A 25,932-nucleotide genomic window follows, 5' to 3' on the forward strand; every position below is an offset into this window, starting at 1 on the left:
GAGCACGTCTGTGTGCCAATAAAACTTTATTTACAAACACAGGAGGTGGGCTCCCTGGTCACAGTCTGCCAATGCTTGCTCTAGTGAACATTAGTATTTATCATAATCACTAATAGCCGACAGCCTGTTATCCCATGTTGGGTACCACTGGAAATGCTGTAACTACATCTTTAAATTTATTCTTTAATTTATTTTCATTTGTTCACTATGCTTCCCTGGTGTCTCAGATGGTAAAGAATTTGCCTGCAAAGCAGGAGACCCAGGTTCAATCCCTGGGTAAAGAAGAGGCCGTGGAGAAGGGGATGGCTACCTACTCCAGTATTCTTGCCTGGGAAAATCCCATGGACAGAGGAGCCTGGCGGGCTACAGTCCATGGGGTTGCAAAGAGTCAGACATGACTGAACGACTAACACACACGTGATCCAAGTAGATTAAGACTGCCAGCATCCCCATTGTACAAAGGAGGAAACTGAGCCAGACAGGTCTAGCCACCAACCCAAGTGGAGGGGCTGGGATCCACACCCAGGTCACCCTGACCCTAAAGGTCGCACTTGAAACCACCCACAGTCCCATGAAAATGAAAGGAAACTTCACCGTGGAGTTTCTGGCCTCCAGGGCATTAAAACTGCCTTGTGTTGCAACCACTTCCATGGGCTTCAGAAAGTCTGAATCCACTCTATGTATTTCACAGGCAATAAAAAGAAGACCAAAAGCTGTGAACTGAATGGCTTTGGAAAAATAAGAATATTAATATTTAAATTTCACAAAGAAATGATGTAAAAATCAGCTGTTTCCCAATAACTTTCCACAGCTGAGTGGTTTTGGAGAAAGTATTCTTTGCAAAATTCAAAATGATAATTAAGTTAGGAACCTATTAATTAATCTATTACAAAGTCTTGGTTTTGTAAGAGCCTCCTGTCTCCACGTTCTAAATAATTAATTGTGCGATCCATTAACCTCGAACTCTTAAACCACTCAAGGAACCAGAGTCAAAAGCCACAGTGGGTAATAAATAGTGAGCATGGGTGTCTCATTATTGAAATTAAATATGACATTAGCAAATCCTGAGAATATCCCTTCAGTGACTTACAGAGCCCTCCATGACACTCAAGACCAGGCAACATAAAAGTGTCCAAGCAAAACCCCACATCCGTGAAAAAAACCTGAACCCCCAGTATCACTTAAGTCACGGGGGTCAGACAGGTCCTCCCAGCAGCAGAGGCCCCACAGTTGCCTCCTCTCAGGCCCCCATTAACTCCCACAGTCCTCCAAGGACACTTCTCTTTCAACAGCCTCAGGGATCTCCAGCTAGCCAGGTGCCCTGAAGACTGTTGGGGAAGAAGGGTCATGCTCTGGCGTCTCCCTGAGGCTGGGCAGGTACGTGGGAGAAGGATGGAGAGCATAAAGCAGGAGAAGCAGGAGGGTCTTTGGATTTTGGCCCCAGCACTTCCATTAGTCTTATGACCTGGACAAAACCGCTTCCTCCTTCTAAGTGCCTGTGACAACTGGAGCTCTTGGTTGTAAGTGATGGAACTCCATGTCCAACCAGCAGAAGCATTAAAGGGATTATAAGTGATTCACTGAGACACGCAGGGGTGTACCAGCTTCACTCACAACTAGATCTAGGACTGAAATGAAATTTCTGCCCACAGAAATCAGTCCTCAGCCCCTGATTGGCTGGTTGGAAAGCCGGTGAACATCGGAACCTCCCCACGGTGGCCTGGGATTTAATCCACTGCCCAGTGTTCTTAATTCTGCCCAAGTGTTTCTTCCTTCGGCTGCAGGGAAGTCTTGGTCTATAGCCACTCCTGTGGGTGTCATTTATCATCACTGTCATCAGGAGCTGGGGTGCTTCCTCCCAACGACTCTCCATCAGTCACGGGCGTCAGAACTCAAGTCCACAGTGGCTGTCTTAACGAGAAGGAGGCTCGTTCAGTGTCACCCAATGGGACTGTTCTGAGGACAACCATGGAACCAGATTTTCTTTTTATGTTTTGAATAACTTACACAGAATCACAAGAGCTAATCTCTGAACCCAGAGAGACAATTGTATTTATTCTGCTCCATTTTCTGACATGAAACAGAAGGTTCCCTTAGACGGTGCCCCTGTGCAGCGTCTGGCAGCAGCCTAGACCCTCGGGATCCACTGGTAACAGACATGTAGCTCTCATGCCCATGGGACCTCTCTTAGCAAAGACCACAGAGGCGGGACATGTGCTCAAAAGGTAAACATAGAGAACTCATTTCATCTCTCACAGTGAACCACAAAGCACAGTAACGTGACCTGGGGAAAAGGATGACAGGGAGGGTGAGAGTAGATCCTCTAGGGATTAATACTAAAGCTTCCCAGCTGGTGCAGTGGTAAAGAATAGGTCTACCAATGCAGGAGATGCAAGAGACAAGGGCTCGATCCCTGGGTTGGGAAGATCCTCTGGAGTAGGAAATGGCAACCCACTCAAGTATTCTTGCCTGGAAAATTCCATGGAGAGAGGAGCCTGGTGGGCTACAGCCTGTGGGGTCACCAAGAGTCAGACACAACTGAGCAACTGAACACTAAAGCAGAGTAACATGACGTAGAAACAGAACCCAGATCCTAAGAACTTTGTTCATTTCTTACAAGATGCTATAACCTTGTTTCTAAGCATTTAGCTCCAGAGAAGCAGCATGTGAGTTGCAACATGAAAGTAATAGACACCAATGACAAGAACAGCACCTACCACTTCTGTAGGCTCACCTAGCCAGGCAAGGTCACAAAAGTGAAAGTGAAAGTGAAGTCGCTCAGTCGTGTCTGACTCTTTGCAACCCCATGGACTATAGCCTACCAGACTCCTCTGTCCGTGGGATTTTCCAGGCAAGAATACTGGAGTGGGTTGCTATTTCTTCCTCCAGGAGATCTTCCCTACCCAGGGGTTGAACCCAGGTCTCGCACATTGTAGGCAGACGCTTTACCGTCTGAACCACCAGGGAAGTCAGCAAGGTTACAGGTGCTCTGCTAATAAATAACTCCTGTAGGTTAGTGTAACCGCTACTCTCACTTTACAGATGAGGAAACTGAGGAACAGAAGTTCATGAACTTGCAGAAGGTTACCCAACTAGTAAGTGGAAGAAGCTACACTAGAACCCGGGCAGTTTAATCACCACGTCCCATCGCCTCTCACAGCCACGCCAGCCACAAGAGCCGCAGGATCTATTTGTTCATCTCTTCCTAAGTGCCAAGCCCTACATGCTTTTCCACAGGCTGTCTCGTGAAATTATCACAACAAACCTGTGAAGTGAGACCCGTGATCAACAGAAACCCAAGACCAGAAAGAGGTTAGGTAACTTGTCCCAGGCAACACAGCTATTTGGGAAGCAGCTCATCACTGTCCTGGGTGCTGGTCACTGCAGCAGAACACAGATGGGCTCTCTTCCTCCCTGGAGCTCATAATTGGAGGGGTAGTAGTAGGAGAGGTGGAGAAGGCGATGGCACCCCATCCAGTACTCTTGCCTGGAAAATCCCATGGACGGAGGAACCTGGTGGGCTGCAGTCCATGGGGTCGTGAAGAGTCGGACACGACTGAGCTACTTCGCTTTCACTTTTCACTTTCATGCATTGGAGAAGGAAATGGCAACCCACTCCAGTGTTCTTGCCTGGAGAATCCCAGGGATGGGGGAGCCTGGTGGGCTGCGGTCTATGGGGTCGCACAGAATCGGACGTGACTGAAGCGACTTAGCAGCAGCAGCAGCAGCAGCAGGGGGAGAGGGAAATGGTAAACAAATAATCTCTAGAAGCATGGACAAATTATAAAAGCAAAAGGAAGAACAGGATGTTAGGACAGAATGCTCACAGGCTCTGAGAGAGAGAATGGAAGAGAGGGGGCCAGGGATGGAGGCACACCCAGAGTCCAAAGTGGAGATGCTCTGAAGATGAAGGTGGCTGATGGCAAGAAAGCTGCAACAAACACAGCTGAGAACCACCCAGGAACAAAGGTGGGACACCTGCCCTCAAAAGCTCACCCTCCACTCCACTGAGTGGCCATGACAGTTACCCCCTGCCCCCACTCTCCCTGCATCTGGCCACACCCAGCTTCCCCTGGGTTCCACCCTCCCCATCTCAGTCCTCAGGCTTCAGTGAAGCTGACCCACTGCAGGTGCTCAGGGCAGGTGTGTTACCCGGCTGGCCAATGAGCTTCCTCCATCCTCACTCCCCAAGCAGTGATTGGTCAAGGCTGGACACGTGACTGAGGCAAGCTGAATCAGCATCAACCCCAAGCAATTTATTTGCCTTTCTGGAGAACTTGCTTTTTGCTGAAATTGTTGAGCTGGAAGGTTATGAGTGTGGAACTGCCAAGAGCCAGCCTATGAAGACAGCCTGCCTGAGAAGGAGTCCAACACGGGGAAGGGCAGAGAGGAGGGAGGGAGAGAAGGAGATTCTGGTGACATGGCTGAAATCAGGGAACAGGAGGCCAGGCTTACTTCCCACCGTCCCCCCACCTCCCTAGGGTAAGCCGGGTTGAATTAGGATGTGTGTTACTTGAGGCTGAAGGCTGATGGGCTCAGCTTTGAGGGGGATGACATGCTAGGAAGCAGACCCTGGGGGCACAGGTGGTAGCAAGGGTCACAAGTCACTGTTGCCAAGGTGACAAACCTCTTGTCTGAATCCAAGGGAGAAGGAAGGGGAACGGAGACCTGAGAGGCATCTGGGGTGGGCCAAGAGGGACCTAATAGGAGGGGATGGTTCAAGAAGGTGGGCTGCCATTGCCCTCTGGGATGGGAGGGAGGGCCACTGTGATATCAGGACCATGTCCCTAAAATTCCATGCAATTCACAAGCCGGAGTCCTAACCACTAGTTTCTAAGAATGTGACCTTATTTGGAGAGAGGGTCTTTACAGGGGTGATGAGTTAAAATGAAGCCATTCAGGTGGGCCTGATGCATTACAGCTGACCCTGAGCCAGACACGCATAGAGGGAAGGAGATGTGAAGACCCAGGGAGGAGACGGCAGTCTGCACGCCGGCAGGGAGAGGCCTGGAACGAACCTGGAGAGGCCTCAGAAGGAACCCTCCCTGCTGACACCTGGAGCGGGGCCTTCTGGCCTCCAGAACCAGGAGGGGCCCATTTCCCTTCCTGAGGCCACCCAGTCTGCAGCTCTTTGTTAGGACTGTCCCAGGAAACCATGGCAGCCCCTAAGGGGGTGGGGATAGAGGAAAAGCAGCCTCCCCAAGGCCCAGCCTTTCAAATGTGCAGAAAGGGCAATGGTGCTGAGCCTCGCTGGGAACCAAGGAAGTGGGGCCTGGGGGGTCTAGAGGAGACGGCTCCCCACCCAGGGGCATGGAGGGAGCACAACGTGGAGTCAGGCGCCGAGGGGGAAGGGCCCACCACGGGCTGCCTGGGCGCCAACACCCCTGACCATTTCAGGGGGCCAAAGGGCTTTTATCTGAGTCGAGTCTCCTCACCTGATCGTGGTGATTCTATAAATGTAATAGAGTGTCCTGCAACTTACACCAAAAAAGGTGCATGTACAGTCTTGTGACATTCGCTGTGGCCCCTGGTTTAGTGACAGTGCTGTAACCTATGTCCACTAGCATCCTGTGCCAGGTCAGGGGTCACCATCGAGAGAAGCTGGGGGAAATCTAGGTACTCCTTTTCTGCAAGTTCCATGTGAGTTTAAAAGTATTTATTTTCTAGAATATTTATTCAGCTGCTTTGGATCTTAGTTGGGGCACTCAGGATCTTGGCTGCGTCGAGTGGATCTTCCGTTGCAGCACACAGACTCTCTAGCTGTGGCGTGTAGACTTAGCTGCTCCTCAGCTTGTGGGATCTTAGTTTCCTGACTAGGGATGGAACCCACATACCCTGCATTATAGGATGGGTTCTTAACCACTGGACCACCAGGGGAGTCCTTAAAAGTATTTCCAAAAAAAAAAAAAAAGGAAATATACAAAAATGTAAAAAGTCTCACCTCCTCCATGTGGCTCCCACTTTCCTTTGTCTTATTAACAGGCCATCAGTCTTTCTCAAAGCCAGCCTCTTTTGGCCCCTCTGAATATGAGTTGTGGGGAACCTTCCAGGACACTGCTGCACCCCTGAACAGGCTTGGAGGCCTGCTAGGAGCCAGGAGAAAAAGAACAATCCTCCCACACTTTCAATGCTCTGTGTTTGGGCTCACTGGGGAGAACACAGAGCAGGCTTTTGCCCCAGTGAGAGGTGCCTGCTCAAGCCGCAGCCCCTTGGCAAGGACTCATCCAGGCTCTCGGAAGCCCACTGGGAGATGGTGCGGGGCTTGCTCCCTGTGAAATGCCTAATTCTAGCTTCCAGCCATCCTTCGCTCAGGCACAGTGTCCCCTGGCTGTTCTCAATGGCAAGCCTTGTCCTGGAGGAGCACAAAGAGGCCCTTGCCCGGGAGCCAAGAGCGGGGAAGTTGCAGCTGAGATGGGGGTGTCTCCCCCTGCTCCCCAGTGACTGGCCCCATTCTTCCCCCTGCCCCCTCGCACTGGGGGCCTGGGAGCACGCACAGCTCCAAACTCCTAAGTGCCTCTCCTGGCAAGTGGAGAGTGTAAATAAACCCTGGGGGGAGGAAACAAGAGTGAGGCACCGTCCCCGGAAATGGTCCTGGGAGTTGGAAACCCAGGGTTGGCAGCGGGGAGATTTCTCTATCACTGGGGGGCATTAAAGCAGGAGCTAGACTCTGTGAAGGAATGCCAAAGAGAGGCTGGAGGTAAGCACGTGATACATGGACAAATGGGTACATGAAAGATTGACAGATGGGTGATGAACTTGAGACAGAAGGACAGACAGCACCTGCTGCTCCCTCTGCCTGGAAGGCTACTCTCCAAGGTCCCTACATGACTAATTCTCTCTTTTCCACCTCATATTACTACAGATGCCCTTGCCTAGAGGTCCTCTAACCCCTCCCAACCACTCTCCTTCCGCCAGTCCGGCTGCAGGCACTGAAAACAACCTGGCGTTTCATCACACACCTATTTCTTTCTTAACTACTTCCCCTTGTCCCAGGAGACTATTCACTCTTTGAAGGGAAGGACACCACAGTCCTTACTGGACCTTCCTAACCCCCAAAACAATGACAGGCATACAATAGGTGCCCAATAAATACTCATTAATGCCTGGCAATCACAAAGTCCAGGGAGAAAGTTTAGACTGACTTCATTTTTAAGCTCCCCAGAGGGGGTCGTGAAGACCACTCCTGGCTCAGAACTCCTGGGTTGAATGCCCTTCAAACCCAGCCAAGCCCCGGTGCCCCAAGAGGGGCTGGCTGGCCCCAGCATAGCACAAGCCGCAGGATCTCCAGACCCTGGCTGTCAGGAAAGAAACCTTCACATCTGCCACCACAACACAGGGGCACACGGCCACAGATGTAACGAGCGCCTGCTCCAAATTCAATGCAGAGTCAGAGCCCGCCAGGCACAGAGAAACCTCATTTAAAACTCAGCACCTGCCCAGCAGCTCGGAACAGAGGATCACTGTGTAACTCAGGGCAAGAAGTGGCTCTGGCCTCTTCACATGTACTGGTCGGAGTGGGTATCAGTTACCTACGAGATGTAACAAACCACCCCACTACTCAGCGGCCCCAAATAATAACCATTACATCTACTTGCTGTGGCCAGGGCTTGGGCAGGGTCCCTCTGTTGGACGTGGTGCCAGCCAAGCTTGAGACACCTGGAAGGCCCCCCTATCAAGAACCATCAGCTGGGGCACCCAGTTTTCCCCAGCAGGATGATCCAAACTGGTGGCAGGTGAGAGGGCCAAACAGAGGCTGCTGGGCATCCAAGTCCTGGGTCCAGAAGTCACACTGTGTCACTTTTTCTATGCTATGAGCAAGTGTAATACATGGATGCAAGGGGGCAGGTGACAGCCTCCCCCCAACCCCAACAGGAGGGGTGACAAAGTCACACTGCCCAAGGGCAGTGAGGTCGGAGGGAACGCTGTGGCCTCCTGTAGAAACAAAGTGAATAGCGACCCCTTTCTATAGGAGGCGGAGGGCACAGAGTGGGCAAAAGACTCACCTGAGGTCACACAGAGTCAGGATTGGAAGCCCCACAATATAACCTAGCAACCTCCCTCTGACCCCCGCCGCCTCCACCCTGGAATTCAAGTTCTGAGTCCTACACAAGCCACTGGTGGCCCAGCAGAGGTCACTCAGCTTCCAATAGGATAAGCTTGAACTTCTCCAGAGGGCAGCTCATGGCTTCCAGGAGGGACATCTCTCTCCTGAGGGCACCAGGAATAACCAGAGTCTGGCCAGAGGGAGGACCCTGGCTGCCTGGCCACCCTCCTCCCCATGGGACTGGCGCCTGGCACGCTCATGGGACATCTCTGACTCTTGGAGCTGGAGGGGCTAGAAACACGAGAAGCACTTCTGTGTGTGGCAAGATGGTTAACTACACCGGGTCAAGGTCTCCTAGCAACCATGGAACATCACCCTCTGCAGGCAGGGCAAGCTGACCTCCTCGCCAGATCCACTGCCCAGCGTGACCCAGGAGAAGGATGGAGGGTGTCGTTCCCCCAGGCTGAGCTTTCTGCTCTATGAGCTGAATTCATGGACCATGCACCTGGGGACAGGAAACACAGTTACCTTACACTCAGCTGCAGGCGCTGGGCTGCGGTCAAACACCTCACCCAGCCTCCCAACCACCCACATTCTACGAAGGAGGAAATTGAGGTGATGTCTGCTAGAGGGATCTGCCATCAGCAGAGTCAGGGTTCCAGACTGACTGCAAGGCCAGCTCCGAGGCCCCAGGCACCACGGCTCCACCTGCCTTCAGGAGGGACAACGGCCATGTCACTGACCGCGTCCATGACCGCCTGTGGCTTTCACAAATGAGGATAAGTTATAGCAGGACACACACACACACACACACACGTGTACACATGCATGCTATGACTCATTCATCCACCCCCCATCCTCCTCCAACCGCTAGCTGACTTCAGCCCATGACACTCCAGAAGCTCCCTCCTGCCTCCTGGCCTCCGCCCAGCCGTTCTCTCTGCTCAGCACACCCTTCCTGCTCATTCGGCCTGATGGACTCAAACTACCTTTTGGGTCTCAATTCATAGCCCCTGAACACCTTCTCACAAAAAACCCCAGCCAACCAGCCCCTCCCCGTTTCCCCGAGACTGGCATCTGAGCCCATCCCTACTAGACAACCCACAGGGTGGGCCACATCTCTGCTCTCTGTGGCCTAACAGGCGGCCCTTGATTTGGTGGGTGGGAGGTGGGGCGGAATCTCACTTACGATGAGCTGTGGGCATCATCCTGCATCTCTTGTCTCACACTCTCCCTCCAACCTACAATGGCTCCCGGGATGTCACACTGAGCAATGTTAACTGGGCCCTCACAGCCTCCCACCAGAAGAGCTCAGCGTGTGAGATGCAACAGTCAGCTCTGTCCAGGTCAGAAAAAGGAAACAGAAAAACAAACCAACACACCAATGATTAGAATCTCTATTTCCTATGAGCAAACAGCTGCTCTGTGCTAATATCCTCCTGGAATAAACTGTTATTAGTTAATTTAAAAAACCACACAGAGACCAATTATTAACAAATCTGTAAGCTTATTTTTAGCCTGGCATATTACTGATAAGTTGCCCTCTGAGCTACTGTCCCCTCTACCTGTCACTCAGCTCCAGGAATTTCCAACAGGGCAAGACCACTTAACCTGCTCATCATGCTTTGCTGTTGCATTTCTGGGGATTTTTTCCCCTCAGTTTTACTTTTCCTTATGGGTACATGGGACTAGGAATAAGAAAGGGCTGCTAGGTGTCATTACCATGTTTTTACAATAAAAGCAGTTTCTTGTGCACCTTCTATGAACAAGACACTCACACTTTGGCTTTTGGAGCCAAAGAAACAAACGTGGACAAGACCTATCTTTAGAGTAAAAAGATACAAATATGTTTCCCAGAAAGAGTTTGAAAAATATTACAGGAAAATAATCACATTAAAATGCCAATGCTGTTTGCAATAAGAGTCTTGAGGAAGAGACAAGTTCCATGAGATTCCAGGAGAAGACAAACAGGGTTTGGCCCCTGTGTCCCCCCACCCAGAGCGCCTGCCCAGGAGAATACAGGCAAGAAGCAGCGCTTGGTTTGTTCCATGTGGCATGTTATTAGATGCCCCCCTCCTTATTTACCCTTCCCTCTGAAAGGATGAGATAAATAATAAATTATCCCTAAATCCTGCACTAGTTCCTATTAAGGCAGAGGCTGCTAGTTGCAAAAATTAGGGGAAGAAAGCACAGAAGTTGAAAAACAAGCTGGTGTTGCCTCCACTACCCACATGCCCTCCTTCCTGAGACCAAAGCCAACCTCAAGGAGCCCGGGGTCAGCTAAGCACATTGCAGCCTCATGTCTGAGCGTGTGACTCAGCCTTTGACCTAGACCTTTGACTTGGGCCAGTTAAACTAGCCTTGCATTCCAGCTCCCCTGGACCAGCTCCATGATTAGGAAATGGGCACAATCCCCCCAGAGGAGCTCCCAGCGTACACTAGTGACCCCCGGAACCAGCTCCAGGGCCATGCAGGAGGGAGGGTGGGGGAATCCTACGGAGCTACCTGATATCTCTCAGCAAGAGTGACCTTAGGCCAGAAAAGACCCTTCTTTCAACCTCGAGAGGCACCATGGGGGAGCCTCAAAACTGCACAGAATCAGGGATTTCCGCTATTACCAACAAAAATGTTCAAGGGCCTCAAAGCGGCCTCTGGTGGAAATGTCTCCAGAATGACAGGTGGGGATAAACACCAGCTCATCATGACCCTGTCTCCTTGTATTCCAAGCACTCTGCTAAATGCTTTACAGAAACCAACCCGTTGAATCCTCACCACCATCCGTCCATGCAGGGACACTTTACAGGGGGGAAACAAGGCTCAGAGATGTTAGGTAGGATTGTCAAAGTCACGTAGACCCAGGTGACACCAAAGAGTCCACACACCTGCCAGCTTCCCTCAGCACCTTGTCTGCTGGCCTCCCAAAGCCAAGGCCCAACCATGGTAGAATACAGGCTGCAGGAAATCCCAGCATGAATGTGACCAAGCCCCTCCCATCAACCGGTGGACTGTATTCCCTCCCCTTGACCTTAAACTGGGCATGTTCCCACTCTAACAGAATCAGGCAGAAGTGAGGACCACAGCACCTAAGAGGGCCCATGCATACCGCCATGGCCAGGAGACAACGTCACTGGGTCCAAGGAGGATGGGGTACAGGTGAAGAAGAGCCACCCTGCTGAGCCCAGCCTAGATGGTCAACCCTGCCAACCTGCAGACAGCAGAGGAGACAGCACCCAGCCTGCAGCACACAGGTCTGAAGGCTGTCCTTACAGCATCAGAGGATACACTGGATGCCACACAGAAGAGGACAGATCTGGGAGGTCTGGTATTTATTATCCATGTGTCCTGTCATTTCACAAGTCAGCACCGTATGAACCGCCCCCAGCCAGAGGGTGAGATTCCAGGACAAGCAATCCTTCTTTACATCACCCCCAACACACCCATCATGCCCCCTGCACACAGGGGCATTTCCTACATCAGCAGATAAACAAATAAGAATGAGACAGTCACAGGTCAAGATGACAATGCACAAGAACATCTCTCATTTCACAGAAACCCACCCCATCTTAGTGATTTCCGCCACACCTGTATCTCCTCAGTGGATGACAGTAACTACTTCATTAATATTTGAAGCCCATATTCTTTTGTTTGCAAATAAATTTGACTTAAAGGAGGACTGCAACCTACCACTCTCTATGGAAGTGCATCCCCATTTACCTGGACGATAACAGGAAAATGAAGAAGGTGGGGGCGGCCGAAGGAACCCTACAGAGCAGTGCTCAGATGGGGACAGCCCTGATGCTGGGGAGCTCTGCACAAAAGACCCTGCCAGCAAACAAGCCAAGGTCAGCAGTGACTTGCCCCATGTGACTGCAGAAAGGCAGTCACCCTACAATTAACATTGCCGAGACAAAGTTTTCCTGCCAAAGGGAAGCAGAAAGATCATTTTTGGCAGGTCTTCCTGCCTTTATTTAAATCCCCTGAGCTAGTGATTACAGCAAGGCAAAAATTTTCTCTGCACATGGCTATAAACTTCCAAGAAGTAATGGGACCAAAAAATTAACTAATGACAATACAACTCAATAGTAAGAGTACCAACGGCAACTTTAACAAACTGTTACATTGAAAACAACTGCATAACAATGTGTGATAAATACATTTATTAAGTCTGTAGCCACAGCTGCCACTCTCTACTCAGATCTTGGCAAATTCATTTTCTGACAGCTGACCAATCGACGCCAAAGTCTACTTATGTCCCGGCCATGAGATAAGGTGTGTTGCCAAGCAACCCACCCAAAGAGCTTGCTTTAACACACATGGACACTCACCCCAGCCCATTAAGGCAAGGCCTGCAGCAACTCTGCCCATGGCTGGTTCTCTGCCAGCTCCTTACCTGACTTCCAGTAAATAAATCTTGTCCTGGTGGCCATTCTAGTTAAATGAACTAGGAAAGGGAAGAGTACATCTGTGTCTGTGTGTTTATGTGACTACAGATTTGTATGTATTTGTGGCACAGGTTGCTTGAAACAGAAATGGGATAAACACATGGATCTGCTTCATCTAAAGCACAGAAAGTGAAAATATTAGTTGCTTAGTCATGTCTGACTCTTTGCAACCCCATGGACTGTAGCCCACCAGGCTCTTCTTTCCATGGGGTTCTCCAGGCAAGAATACTGGAATGGGTAGCCATTCCCTTCTCCATGGGATTTTCCCAACCCAGGGATCGAACCCCAGTCTCCCCCATTGCAGGCAGATTCTTAACCATCTGAGCCACCAGGGAAGCCCAAAGCACAGAAGGCCTTCCTGTAAAAAGATGCATTTTGAAGCCAGTAATGGGTGGGCAGGGCCTAGAGTGACTGGGGCAGAGTAGGAGGGGCTGGGGGTGGGTGGGGCAGAGTGGGTAGGGTATGCAGAGTGGGTGGGGCATGCAGAGTGGGCCAGGCTTGAAACTCACCTAGATTCTAACTCCTCCCTACACAAATGTCCCCAGGGCCATCTGGCCCTTTGACCCTACCTCAAGGGTTTGGAGGAAGATTAAATAAAAGGAAGCAAGATGCCCCAGTGTAACACTGAACTGACAAGCATGTTTTCAGTTCAGCCACTGAAAATTTACCAGATTATCAGCCAGTTAGAGAAGGGGCTGCAGATAGACCCACAGGCTGTCCCCACCTCTTCATCACAGGGTCCACTGCCTCCCAACTTTATTCACAGAGGATGGAATGATCTCAAGGTGATTAGGAGATATCTGAGGAGACTGTTACCCCCTCAAAGCTGTGAAACCAATGACAGTGTCTGTTAGAGACAATAGCTCAGTGATCCTCACCCACCTGGAGGAATGGACAATACTGACCACCATGTTACAGACAAGAAATGGAGGTTCAGAGAGGTGAAGCAACTTGCCCAAGGTCACACAGCATGTATGTGGCAGAGCCTGATCTGGGACTCCATCCAACTCCAGGCAAAGAATCTCTGGATGCCATTGTTTTCTTTGTCAAAGAGACCCATCCAGCCAGAGCCAACCATGGCACATTGTAGGCTCTCTGGAGGAGCTCACTGAATTGAGATAAATTAATCTTGTGTGGATAAGAAATGACCTCTGTTTGGGTGTCCTCCCCTTAAGGATGTGAGACGATCAGCCAAGGGTCTCCAGCACAAGGCCTCCCAGACCATGTCCATTCTGTCTTCACTCTGACTTGTCTGTTCAGTCCATGGACAACCACTGGGGAACAGCCACGGGCTGCACAGCCAAGGAACAAGGGATAAGGACCTACCTGAGGGGTCTTCCACTCCTGAGCAGCGCTGACTGAGCCACCCACAAGGATAGAATATTCTAGACCCATGCTATCGAACATGGCAGCTGCCAGCCACATGTGGCAACTGAGCACTTGAGATGTAACGAGTGTGACCGAGGAAAGGAAATTTTAAGGTTGATTTATTTAATTTAGATTTAAATTGCCATAAGTAGCTAATGACTACAGTAGTGCAGAGTGCTACCCAGCAGGAGAGACAAAGCATAAGCGAGTGGGTCAAATAAGTGAGATCATTTCAAAGAGTGACCAGTGAGGAGATGGAAAGTGGGTGAAGTGACCACAAGGGATGGGGTGCGGGCGGGGCATAAACCCTGGACCCTGACTGTGTCTGACCTTCTGCCAAACAGCCACGCCTGGCACCTGGGAAGGTCCCAGGGACAAAGCTGTCCCTTGTCACTGGCTTCTGTGTCCTCTTAAGGGAGTAGGGGATGAGGAACAGAAATTTCAGAAGCTTTCAATCACTTCCTATGAGGAATGTGCCGTTGTTTTCATAACCAGGAAAAATTCTAAGTTTTTAAACTCTGTATTTTTTTAAACTCTGTATTTTTTTAAGCACCCAGCTTTTATGTTTAATAACCCCAAAGAAGAAGCTAACAAGGTAATTACAGCAGAGTTCTATTGTTAATTAAGCCATGGAGACACTCTGCAAGGGGCCAGAGGGAGAACCCCAAAACTCAGGACTTCAGAGCAAGAGAGCATTTGAGGAAAGAAGCCCCGAAGAACCAGGCCATGGAGAAAGCAGGCTGAGACCCCTCATCTCCACCCCAGGCGGGGTGCCCATAAACAGCAAAGGAACGCCAAACCTAGAGTCTGGGGGCCGGGGCTGTGTCTGTGCGTCTGTCTGCAGCTCAGGAAGGGAGTAGATGTTCTGAGGGTTTCACCCTCTCTGGGCCATGAGCAGAGGTGGACCTGTCCCTGCAGAGGGGCATGGCCCCCGCCCCCTCCACACTGAGCCTCCAGCCATCTCAAGTTGCCCCTGAGCAGCTTACCCACAGTGGGCCCATCCAGCCACCTGGCCAGCCCCAGGCCTCGTTCACTCAGACACTGTGCTTGGTCCCATAGATGCTTACCAAGGCCTCCAGTGGGCAATGGGCTCCCAGCCTGGTGGGGATGGTCCACTGAGAATAAGACCTAAGTCCCAGGCAGTGATGAACATCATGAACAAGTTGGGATGAGAACTGGGTAGTGCGAGCAGGGCAGCTACTTAATCTCATCAGATGAACAAAGAGGGCCCTCTGAGGAGGCAACATCAGATCAAGACCTGGGCAAGCAGGGAGTCAAAGGACACAGCGGTCTGGGGCTCAGGAGGCAGACAGGTCAGGGCAGAACCCACTGGACACATACTTAGACACACACACACAGAAGTTGTCAGCAGAGACTGAGACAGTGGCTCAGGGAGGACTAGACTCAGTGGGTCCCTGGATCTGGTCCCCCGACCCGTACCATCAGCATGACCTGGTCACCCGTTAGAAATGCACTTCACCGGCATCCACCACAGGCTGAACTGGAAACAGAGGGGGTGGGGTGAACAGGTGACTTCCAGGTGACTCTAATCCACACCAGGGTTTGAGAATGAAATAGCTACATCAGCAGTCCTCCAGGGAGATTTTGCCCCCAGGGGACACCTGGCAAGTCTGAAGACATTTTCAGTGGTCACAATCAGGGGCTGGGCTGCTACAGTTATCTCAAGGGCAGAGGCCAGGGATGCTGCTAAACGTCTGACCATGCACAGGTCCCATAGCAGAGAAGGACCCCATTACCAATGTCAGTGGTGCTGAGAAACCCATTCGGGATCAAAAGGCCCCCCACCTGGTTGCACAGAAAAAGACAAGTTGCAAGTCCCCATGGAAACATTCTAAACAGCTGACCCTGGTAAGTCTTCATTTAGTCTCTGGTCCTGCTCTCTGGAAACCAGGAAAAGAGCTGAGAGTGGAGGGAAAAGACAGCAATGGATGGCCCTGCAGCGACCGCTGTGTGTTGAGCGGGGGAAAGGAATAGAGGGATGAGCAGGGAGCTGAGAGAGGGCAGTGCAGCAAAAACCCAGGGGGGAGAGAGTGGTGGGGAGAAGGGGGCCAGAAGAGCAGCAAAGGAACGAAATGAGGAGGTGGCACGTGACTGGATCGGGGAAAGGTCCACACGGGACCAAAGCCACAGTCTGAGAGCGGATAGAACTCCTCAAGACTATGAACTCAGAGGCAGGAAAGGCGATGGGGATGCCGAGTTGCCTTGTGAAAATTTTAAGTTGTGGGGAAAATCCTGACCATACTTGTGGGCACAGAGTGAGGATTTGCAGACAGGAACCCTGGAAAGCTGCCTACAGAATCATGAGTGGAGCAACAATGTGGAAAGAGCATGAGGGTTGGTCCTCAAGGAAAGTCCTTCACCCTTGCCAGGCAGTCCACAGCCACAGACGCAGTCGCAGAGAGATTTAGCACACTAACAAGGCCACAAAAAGATGCTCACACTCGCCAACAATCACAGAACCACAAATTAACACAATGAGACACCCCTTGTCACCCTTCACGAGAGAGAAAGCCAGATGGACGACCCCAGGCATCGGGAAGGCTTTGGAGAAAGGATGCACTCAGATCATGGGTCCATTTTCCAGGAGGAAGCGATATCAGAAAAATTTTAAATGTGAGCCTCCTGTGACCTAGACATACCCTACAGGAAATTCACATGGGAGCACAAGGAGGCTTTGCCTGGATGACCACTGTGGGATCACTTGTAATGGATGAAAAATGGAAACACACATATAGCTCAACTGAGAGAAACATATTCTTCAGGATACTATACAGTTATTAAGAAAAGGAGATGGAGATATACTTGCCACGTGGTGAGACCTCCTCCAAGATCCAGTGTTGAGTAGAAACCCAAACTGGAGAAACCCAAACCACCTTCCATGTGGTGTGAAACCACTTGTGTTCTCTTAAATGCCTTTCCCAAGAACCTGTAGATATAAACACGCAGGAAAAGGTAGAGATGCTCCACGGAGCTCATCACAGAGATAACATCCAGAGAGGGAGGGAGAGGGGTGTCGCTGCTTACTTTCCTGTGATATTCTGAGTTTCTGTTGTGACAATACTGATGCATTAAAAATGCACTTTGGAGGGGAAAAGGGCAAATGCCATCACGAGCTGTTTTATAAAAACAAAAAAACTGTTGTTTCCAAAGATGGAAGCAGGTGACTGTGCACCAGGTCACTCCACAGCCAGCTCACCAGCCTCACTTCAGAGCAGCAGGTGGATGAATGGGAGAGGTTCTTCAGGGAAAGGGAACTGAAAGACTGGACTCTACAGCCTAGTGAAGAAATGCCTCAGGTGGGTGTGACAACACCACAAGATTCTCTGGAAGCCAAGGTACCATGCATCGGGAGACAATCCCATTAGGACTGACTGACAGCAGACCATTTCGAACTATTTGAAAACGAATGTTTGAATGGGTTTGCCCAAAGAGAAGCATGCACTGCCTCATAAGGAAGTGAGTCCCCCATCAAAAGAGGTATGCAAGCTCACACCGAGCCAGCCAAGCAAAGCAGTTGTAGAAAATGCTCCCCTAATCCACCCTTCCCGCTTCAAGCTCCCAGGCTGCTTCCGACCTGAAGATTCTGAATCTCTTTCCACTGGAACTCCTGTGTCTAACATAGTTCTTAAATACTTCATTTTTCCTTTTCAGTAAGGTTCTACAACTCATAGAATTATATCCATAGAGACTTTTCACCCCGGGTCTCTGCTCTTTGGGTCCCCTTTTGTGCATGTGAACCTGAGACTAACTTGGGCTTTCATCCTCCCACGCCATCACTGCATCACAGACATCCAAGCCCTTTCACCTCTCTCCCAAGTGGACCGGCACGAGTCACCTGCCAAGCCCCGTGTTCCCACCCACGGAGGCATCAACTCACAGACAGCCAAAACGCTAAATCCTCCATAATTCCCATTTCAAGTTTGCATCCTCTCACTGCCAGGGAGACAAAAGGAGCTGAGAAGGCTTCTCTCGTGACGAGCCACTCAACTTCCATAATTGGAACAATCATGGATGTGCATCTCCGACACAGAGAAAACCAATCCATCATGGAGTGCTGAAGGCTTAATCCCCGATTTCTAATAAAAGGATTAATTAAAGCCTTAAGGGTCTGCTTAGAGCTGCCTCTGCCTGAAACTCCAAGGAAATTAACTTGCCCTTCCAGATACCGAAAACAAAAAGGCAGGGATTTCCTCAGCCTGGTACCTTAGTTTGACCAAATGACACAGTGTCAACAGTCCTAACAAAGAAATCTTACAAGCCTTGTATGGGTTTATTGTTTAAAATTTCAGATTGGGTCCTGGCGCCCACAGAGCTGCCTCTAACGGGTCTTTCTTTGCAGTTAAATAGTGAAGCTGCTCTGTGTTCCAGCAAAGTGAAGGAATCTCCCCACAAAGCCGGATCACCCCAGCCCCAGGGGCCGTGTGGAGCTGCACGCCCACAAGTTAAGGTGATCAAGTCCCCATCTGGGTCTGGTGCCTTCAGAGAGAAAGAGTCATCAGAGGAAGGTAAGAGCAACTTATTGTCAAAACAGAACGTGTGAAGGGACCCTGCTTCCCTAGGATACGAATGGAGTCCTGTGGCTCCATACCAAAACACCAGCTTTGATTCTTTTTTTGAACCCTACATTTCAGAAGCTCAGACTTCTCCCTGTGAAGTGAAAATTGCCTTCTGGTGGAGAAAGGTTTTAATGATCACTTTGCTTCCTGGGTCTCCATGGTGACGGGCGCACAGCCCACCACCCCCCCTCCGCTTTATTAGGCCTTTCTTCCTCTCTGGAAAGTAATCAATCAAGCCTTATGGACGCCTTTGTGACCGGATTTATCACCTAAACAATCGACGTTGCTGTGGGGGTGGGGGAGTGAACGAAGTCCATATAATTTAATGAAATCGGGCTCCGTCCTGGCGCACGCACGCCCTTCATCTCCCCGTGGCAGCTCTGCCAACACACCTGTCCCGGGAGGCGGGTGGGCGCGCCCAGGTGCGCCAGGCCCCGCCGACTTGGGAGCCCCGTGGAAGCCCCTCTGCACGGCTGCCGCACCAAGCGCTCCCTGCCCGCGAGGGGACGCCCCAGCCAGGCCGCTGGGGCCACCGGAGCTGGGGTCCGGGGGAGGGAGGCAGAGCTCGGAGCCGGCACTGGCGGAGGCGGCCACGGTTCTGCCTCTGGTCCCCCAGGTGGTCAGCACCCGAAGGAAGGCAGCCCCTCGGAGAGGACAGCAGAGCCCACCAGTCCTCAAGGAGGGCGGATGCGGAGCGCCGGTCTCTACCAGGAAAACCGGCTCCTCCTCGGACAAAGGGCTCCCTGCCGCCTTACGGGGAGCCTGAGCGCCCGGGTCCTGCCGCGGCTCCCCAAACGCAGACCCGACGCGGAGCAGCGCCGGGGACGTGCGCCCAGCGCCCCCTGCCCTGGCCTTCCCCGCCTGCCCGGCCGCCCCCGCCCGCCCATTACCTGGGTTCTCCCCGGCGTCCGCGGAGGAGGTGGCCGAGGAGTCGGTGAGGACGCTGGGGTCACTCTGAGAGCGGCCCCGCGACACGAGGCAGCTGCTCTCGTCCTCGGACGCGGCCATGGGCCCGGCGGCGCTGGGGCAAGTTGGAGGGAGCCGCGTGCAATCAGAGCATCCAGGCGGCCAAGGTCACTGGCCAAGGGACTGGAGGGGGCGTTTTTTAAAAAAGGAAAATCAAAAAGGACAGGGAAAGGGAAGGAGCCGGAGGACGAGGCCAGGGCTGGCTTCAGGGCGGTGAGACAATAGCCTGGCGGCGGCAGCCAGGCACATCCCGGCGCGCGCGGCCTCTCTCCGTTATTTATTCGTGTTTATTCCCATTCTTCAGTCTATATTCCAGGAAAAAAAAAAAGTTGAACCAGGAAATAAAAACTTTTTCTTGTCAGTGTTTATTGCGTGCTTGGGGCAGGGGGTGATGTCCAGGAATTTCTGGGGGCGCCCCCCCCCCCCACCCCACCCCCCCACCCCCCAGGGAAAGAAAGGAAAAAAGAAGAATCTTTGCTCTGGCAATAGCTTTAATCTGAAAGCTGTTCTTGGAGCATCTGTTGGAAAACATTAGGATTCTCCCATCATGCCGCGCGAGAGGAGCCTGACGTCACGAGAGAGGGGAGTGAGAGCCAGCGCCGTGATGGGGAGGGGTCTCAAATACCTGAACTGCACGCCGCCAGCCCTGAGGGAAGTGGGGGCTTACTCCTGAGTTCTGGATAGCCCACCCCCACCCCAGCCGAGCTCTAGAACGAGGAGTCCGCATACTGCTTCCTCCCCCTCCCCCAGCTGGAGAGGGTGCCTCCCTCGGTGGAGGCAGGGCCTGATCTCCTCAGCAGCTTCCCAGAGGTTCCCGGCCCGGGTTTGCACTCTTGGGGATTTAGACTGGGGTCTTGTTGCCCAGGAGCCCCCTGCAATGAGGGGGCGGGGCTTTCCCAACCTGTATCCCCGCCCACCGCATCCTCGTCCTCTCTGCCCACCCTTTCTTGCCCCACCTCTCCTTGCCCGGGAGGAGAGAGGCAGGAGGGGAGCCTGGCTCCTCCAGGGAGGCTTCCCCCAGATTCCTTGATGGAGTTGAGGGGGCCAGGGGAGGGAGGTGACACCCGCTAGGGCTGCCACTTACAGAGGTGTCCCCTGAGGTGTTAACGAGCAATTCTCACCCTGCTAGATGGAGGGGGGCGGGGGCAGGGGGCGGGGAAACACAGGCAACTCCCACATCAGCTAAGGCAGGGACCGGAGCGCAAGGAAGAAGAGGCCAGCCTTGTAAAGGGCACAGAGAGGGACACGGTGGGGAGCGGTGTCACACAGCCTGGGCTAGGAAGGGGGCCAGAAGCCTAGACGGTAGGCCCCCAGGGACACCGGGGGAGGGTGCATCAAGCTCCGATGGGCAGGATCCCATCTCAGCCCCTCAAACCACTCCAAGGAGCAGGTGCCGCTCTCAGCCCCACTGCGATGACAAAACCAACTGGGGCTCAGAGAAGGAGCGTGCCAGGCGTCCCGCAGCTGGGCAGGGCCCAGGGACTTTCCTGGGCTGCTCGTTCGTATCTGGCCCTGAAGCAGGGCTGGGATGCAGGGGGAGCACCTGGCAGCATTGGGTGAAGGACCAGGACAGAACTAAGACATAAGGAAATGATGGTCCTCACTGCACACAGGGCTTTGGGCTCTTAGAAGCAGGTGCCCCAGAGACACCAAACCTTCCTTCCTTCCAAAAAACCCCACAGCCCACTGTGTAGTGGGTGGGCATGCCAGACATTGGGGATCCAACAGAAACAAATGAGAAACACTCCCAGTGAGTCTTCCAGGTGGCGGGAGGATACAGCCGAGAATGGCGGCCAATAAATCAATAGAGGACCCCCAAAACATTTCATCGGAGTTGTCAACACATTGTTGTTGTTGTTCAGTCACTTAGTCGTGTCGGACTCTTTGTGACCCCATGGACAGTAGCACGCCAGGCTTCCCTGTCCTTCACCATCTCCCAGAGTTTGCTCAAACTCATGTCCATTGAGTTGGTAATGCTATCTAACCACCTCATCCTCTGTCGTCCCCTTCTCCTCCTGCCCTCAATCTTTCCCAGCATCAGGATCTTTTCCAATGAGTCAGCTCTTTGCATCAGGCGGCCAAAGTGTTGGAGCTTCAGCATCAAAACATACCATGAGGCAAAGAGGAACCTGGTAGGACATTTTACTAAACACTTTTTATCCACATAAAAATGTGCTGGGTGGGGAGCACCTGGCTCCGGGCTGAGCCCTTTTCTGGGGTGGCAGTGGGAGGGGTGTATCATTTCTTCCTCACAAGCCTCGGAGGTGTGAGCTACCTTAGAGGTGAGTGTACCTGCCCAGGTCATAAACCAGGACAGGCAGGGCTGATGCTCCTGGTCCGGGATCTCTCCAAGTATGTCCTCAGGCAGCCCCAAGAGCCTTGCTGAGTCCTGGCCCAAACACAGGTAAGTCTCAGGAAGCCCTCAACCTCATCATCCGTGCCTCCCACATCTACATGACAAGACCTGCAGTGGGCCTAGCCAGCAGCAGATGCAGAGATGGACCAGTGGGGTTGGGGCGGGCAGGGGAGCAGGGGCGACAGCAGCCCAGGGTCATGGGCAAAAGGAGGAGAGAAGGAAGGTGGCCTCACAGGTTTCCAGCTGTGTTCCCCCACCCCCCCCCCCACCCTCATGCTTTAGGGCTTTCCCTACTCAGAACCTGTATTGCTACTCACAATATTTTTCTTTTAATCAATCAGTTTGGTTGGAAAGATCCCCCGGAGAAGGAAAGGGCAATCCACTGCAGTATTCTTGCCTGGAGAATCCCACGGACAGAGGAGCCTGGTAGGCTACGGTCTATGGGGTCACAGAGTCACACGACAGAAGTGACTCAGCACAGCACAGCATGGCTCAGCACTTAAATGCATTTTAAAGGAAAGCATCACTCCAGCGACAGAAATGTAGCCTGCCTGTCACACCTGGGGAGGACGAAGGACACAAGGATTGCCTATAGTTGCCAATATTCCCCCAATGCCTTGTCCGTGTATGTACCACCTAAAACCATTTCTAGTTCCTTTGGGTGGTCTACATAGCTGTGCCTGCTCCCCTTAAGTGCATGGCGAGACAAAGGCACAGAAAACGATAAGACTTAGCATTTGCTCCAGGAACTGAGGTGGAGATTGGCAGGGGGGAGGTGTGGTGCACAGGCAGAAGACAGGGATGACAACCAAAATGTAGTCCTTAAACATATATGTCAGTACCATATTGATTTGTTTGAGCCAGGAAGGGAAAGAGCTAGCCATTGTATTTTTCTCTGGCTTTGAAATGTTCCATAATAAAAACAGTTTCAGGTTTTAAAAAAAATTAGTGATCCCACCTCTACTGATCAGGAGAAATAAAAGTCTGGTGAACTTCCAGAAGGAGAAACGTGGACCTTCCAAGTCACCCATGCCGAGACTGGGGCCGGCGGGAGGTCTGCAAAGATCTGGCCCCTGAGGTGTGTGCAAGGCTGCTGTCTGCAGGTTCCAGCCTGCAGGAGCCCCAGGAAATTGTGAAAGTCATCAACTGTCTGTCCTCAAGATTTCTGCAGGGGCCCAGGAAATAGATGTTTGTTGACTGAACCAATGAGTACGCACACAGTGGGGTCGACACATCACTGCTCCAGGAGAAGGCGCTCAGCATCTTCAGAACCCCAGTAGCTCCAGGCTTTCGGGGACAGAGGTGGTCACTTCCTGACCTCCCTTCCCCAATCCTGATGTTTCTCCTGAGGCTCCAGGAACTGTCCTTCCCCATCACAGGAACAGAATTAAACCAGAAAATTCAAATGCTTAAAAAGAACTATTCCAGCCAAGCTCTTAGGGAACCAATGAAAGAGGGTCCAGAGGTCATCCCCCAGGATGGGGATCCAAGACCAGAGGAAAGGGGAGGGTGAAGACAAAGCAGGTCCCCCAGAACCTGCAGTGAGGAGGGGAGCCCTGCCCTCTGCTGCTTACAGGAGGAACTGCACCCAACCGTGGCCCTTGGGAACTTCCCTGACCGGAGGGCTGACCTAGCCTTGAATTTGGCTTCTTTTGCCTTTTGCCCTTGGTGGGGTCTCCACCACTGGCCTTGCCCATTAGGCTACCCAGGGTGATGCTTCATGCAGTGCCAGCTGTGGCTGTGTTCTAAACACACCCAACTCTTCTAAGGCAAAATCCTTCATGTCAGCAACCATGGTCCCCACCCTGAAGGGCACGGCAGCCAGCGCTGGCCTGAGAAACGTGCTAAGTCTGCCTCGCAGTGTCTTCTGTGCTCAGGCTGCTAGAGAAGCCCTTCCAGCCCAGAGTCTGAGATCCAGGCAGGAGAGGGGTTTTAATCACTTTCTGTGTCTCCCCTCTCGGTGAGGTTGGGGGAAGGGCATTGCTCACAGGGTGAGGGCATTCGATAGGGCACCCAGCTCTTGGGACACAAAAGTCCTCTGATGCAAGACACTGACCTAACATCTTACGTGCCTTGAGCACCTGCAGGCGACCAGGGAGGACCACAGAGGATGGCAGTGATGGAGGCAGAAGAACGAGGAGAAGAAGCCCGACCAGGGGAGGGACAGGGTGCCCTCTGCAGGAAGGACAGAAAACAGCCCCAGGCAGGCTAATCTGTGTCACAGACCCTCCCATCCTGTCCTGGTTCATCCTATTTTCCTTCCTTGCCAGGGGATGTTTCCAGCTAATGAAGGGAAGCACCAAACAATTGATGCTTTTGAACTGTGGTGTTGGAGAAGACTCTTGAGAGTCCCTTAGAGTACAATGAGATCAAACCAGTCAATCCTGAAAGAAATCAGTCCTGAATATTCGTTGGAAGGACAGATGATGAAGCTGAAGCTCTAATACTTTGGCCACCTGATGGGAAGAGCTAACTCATTAGGAAAGACCCTGATGCTGAGAAAGACTGAAGGCAGGAGAAGAAGGGGATGATAGAGGATGAGATGGTTGGATGGCATCACTGACTCAATGGACAGGAGTTTGAGCAAGCTCTAGGAGATGGTGAAGGACAGGGAAGCCTGGCATCCATGGGGTCGCAAAGAGTCGGACATGACTGAGCAACCGAACAGCAATAACAAATGAAGGGAGAGGGGCTGGTGCAGGGCCTGGAGAGTCACACAGAGAAAAGGCAGCTGTCATCATGACCCTGGCAGATGCTGACGGCAGCGTCCCTGCTCCCTGCCTGAGTGTCCTATGTGGTCCTGGAGCTGCAGCAGCCACCTGTGACCCTGGGGGGACACACATGAGGATGGGATGCCCAAAACTGTGGAGAAAAGGATTATGAAGGACATGGATGCTTAGAACGCTGACAACAAGGAAAAGGGCAAAGGATAATGCTCGTCGGAAGTCACGCTCACCGCCTCAACCATCCGGCCACTTGACTCTTTCAAAAGGAGATAAGTCATGTTTAAATAAAGATCACTGTCACCCAAACACTGTCTCTTTCCTCCGATTCAACATGTACACTGTAATATGTTTACTGGATTTATATTCTAAAGGGACCAGTTTCCTTTCCCACGGGAGACCCCGGAGCTGGGCTCACTGCCTCACCACACACAGATTTATGCCTCCAACACCCCATCGCAGCAGGAATGGGAGACAAAGTACTTCATTGTAAAATAGTTCAAACACAGCATGGTGCCCAATCCATAAATTACAGAAAATCCATAGCACAAGGCTTATCGGTAGTACTTTAAAAATACATCTTAAGTTCCGCAGCTGGAGTGATAATTCCAAGAATCCACTTGTACAAACCTATAAATAATGATGGTTTGTCCATGTTTTCACAGAAGCCATGATCTCTTTCAGGGCCCATAATTCACTAAACTTGTATGTGGGTTAAAGCTGGTGGGTCCACTGGGGTTTCATGGGGGAAGGGGAAGTTATTTAGGCAATTAGATACTGGCATCCTCACCAGGCCCCATTCTGGAATATTAACAAGAGTTCCTGTGACTTCCACGGCACACGGGGAGACAGGATTCATATCTGTGCTTAGCAGAGGCTTCATCAGTTCAGCGAGTTGGGATGCAACAAAGATTACTCCTGGTACTTCACACTGCAGTTTTGGGGGATTGCTCACCCTCCTACTTCATTTTTTTGAAGGGTCACCTGGGAGACCCAGGATTTTAGGAGAATGGGCTCTGGGGGTCTATCAAGCAGGAGAGAGTGGAGGGGCCGAAATCTAGAGTGAAGTGGGTTCTGTCTCCCACCAGAACCTGAAACACACAGCAAAGACCCAAGGGGGTGGGGCCGCTGGCACTGCATTCAAAAAGGCATGGGTCTGAAGACCACACGGAGCCCACAGCCTTGATCTAAGAGATGTCCTAGAGAACATGAGGCCCCTGATTGGGGTCTGACTGATTCACTCATTCATTGTACATGCCAGGCACTGTAGGGGGCAGGGAAGGGGAGGGGAAGGTCCCTCCCCACAACAGCACATGCAAAGGCCCTGGGGTAGAGGTACTGGGCAGTCAGAGGGCTGAAAAGGGGCTGGGTGGTTGAAGTGCTGAGGGCAGGGTGGCAGGCAGGGAGGGTGGGGGACAGGCCCAGGACTCAAGGGGGTCTCATGACCCATGGTGCA

The 25,932-nt window shown here is 52.0% G+C and overlaps 1 protein-coding gene across 3 annotated transcripts in view; it reads right to left on the reverse strand.

Moving 5' to 3' along the window:
- The window catches only part of PHACTR3 (phosphatase and actin regulator 3), a 204,115-nt gene that overhangs the window by 167,861 nt on the left and 10,322 nt on the right, over positions 1-25,932 (reverse strand). The window contains exon 2 of one of the 3 annotated variants that reach the window (XM_043884708.1): positions 19,322-19,702. The exons of 1 other annotated variant lie outside the window; for it this stretch is intronic. In XM_043884708.1, the coding sequence (XP_043740643.1) occupies positions 19,322-19,439 (118 nt within the window). In that variant the 5' untranslated portion in view covers positions 19,440-19,702. Of the gene's footprint in view, positions 1-19,321; positions 19,896-25,932 lie in introns of those variants that run through there. One more of the 3 variants, XM_043884707.1, reaches the window with a different exon arrangement.

Source organism: Cervus elaphus, chromosome 23, assembly GCF_910594005.1.
Source record: "Cervus elaphus chromosome 23, mCerEla1.1, whole genome shotgun sequence".
Lineage (NCBI taxonomy): Eukaryota > Metazoa > Chordata > Mammalia > Artiodactyla > Cervidae > Cervus > Cervus elaphus.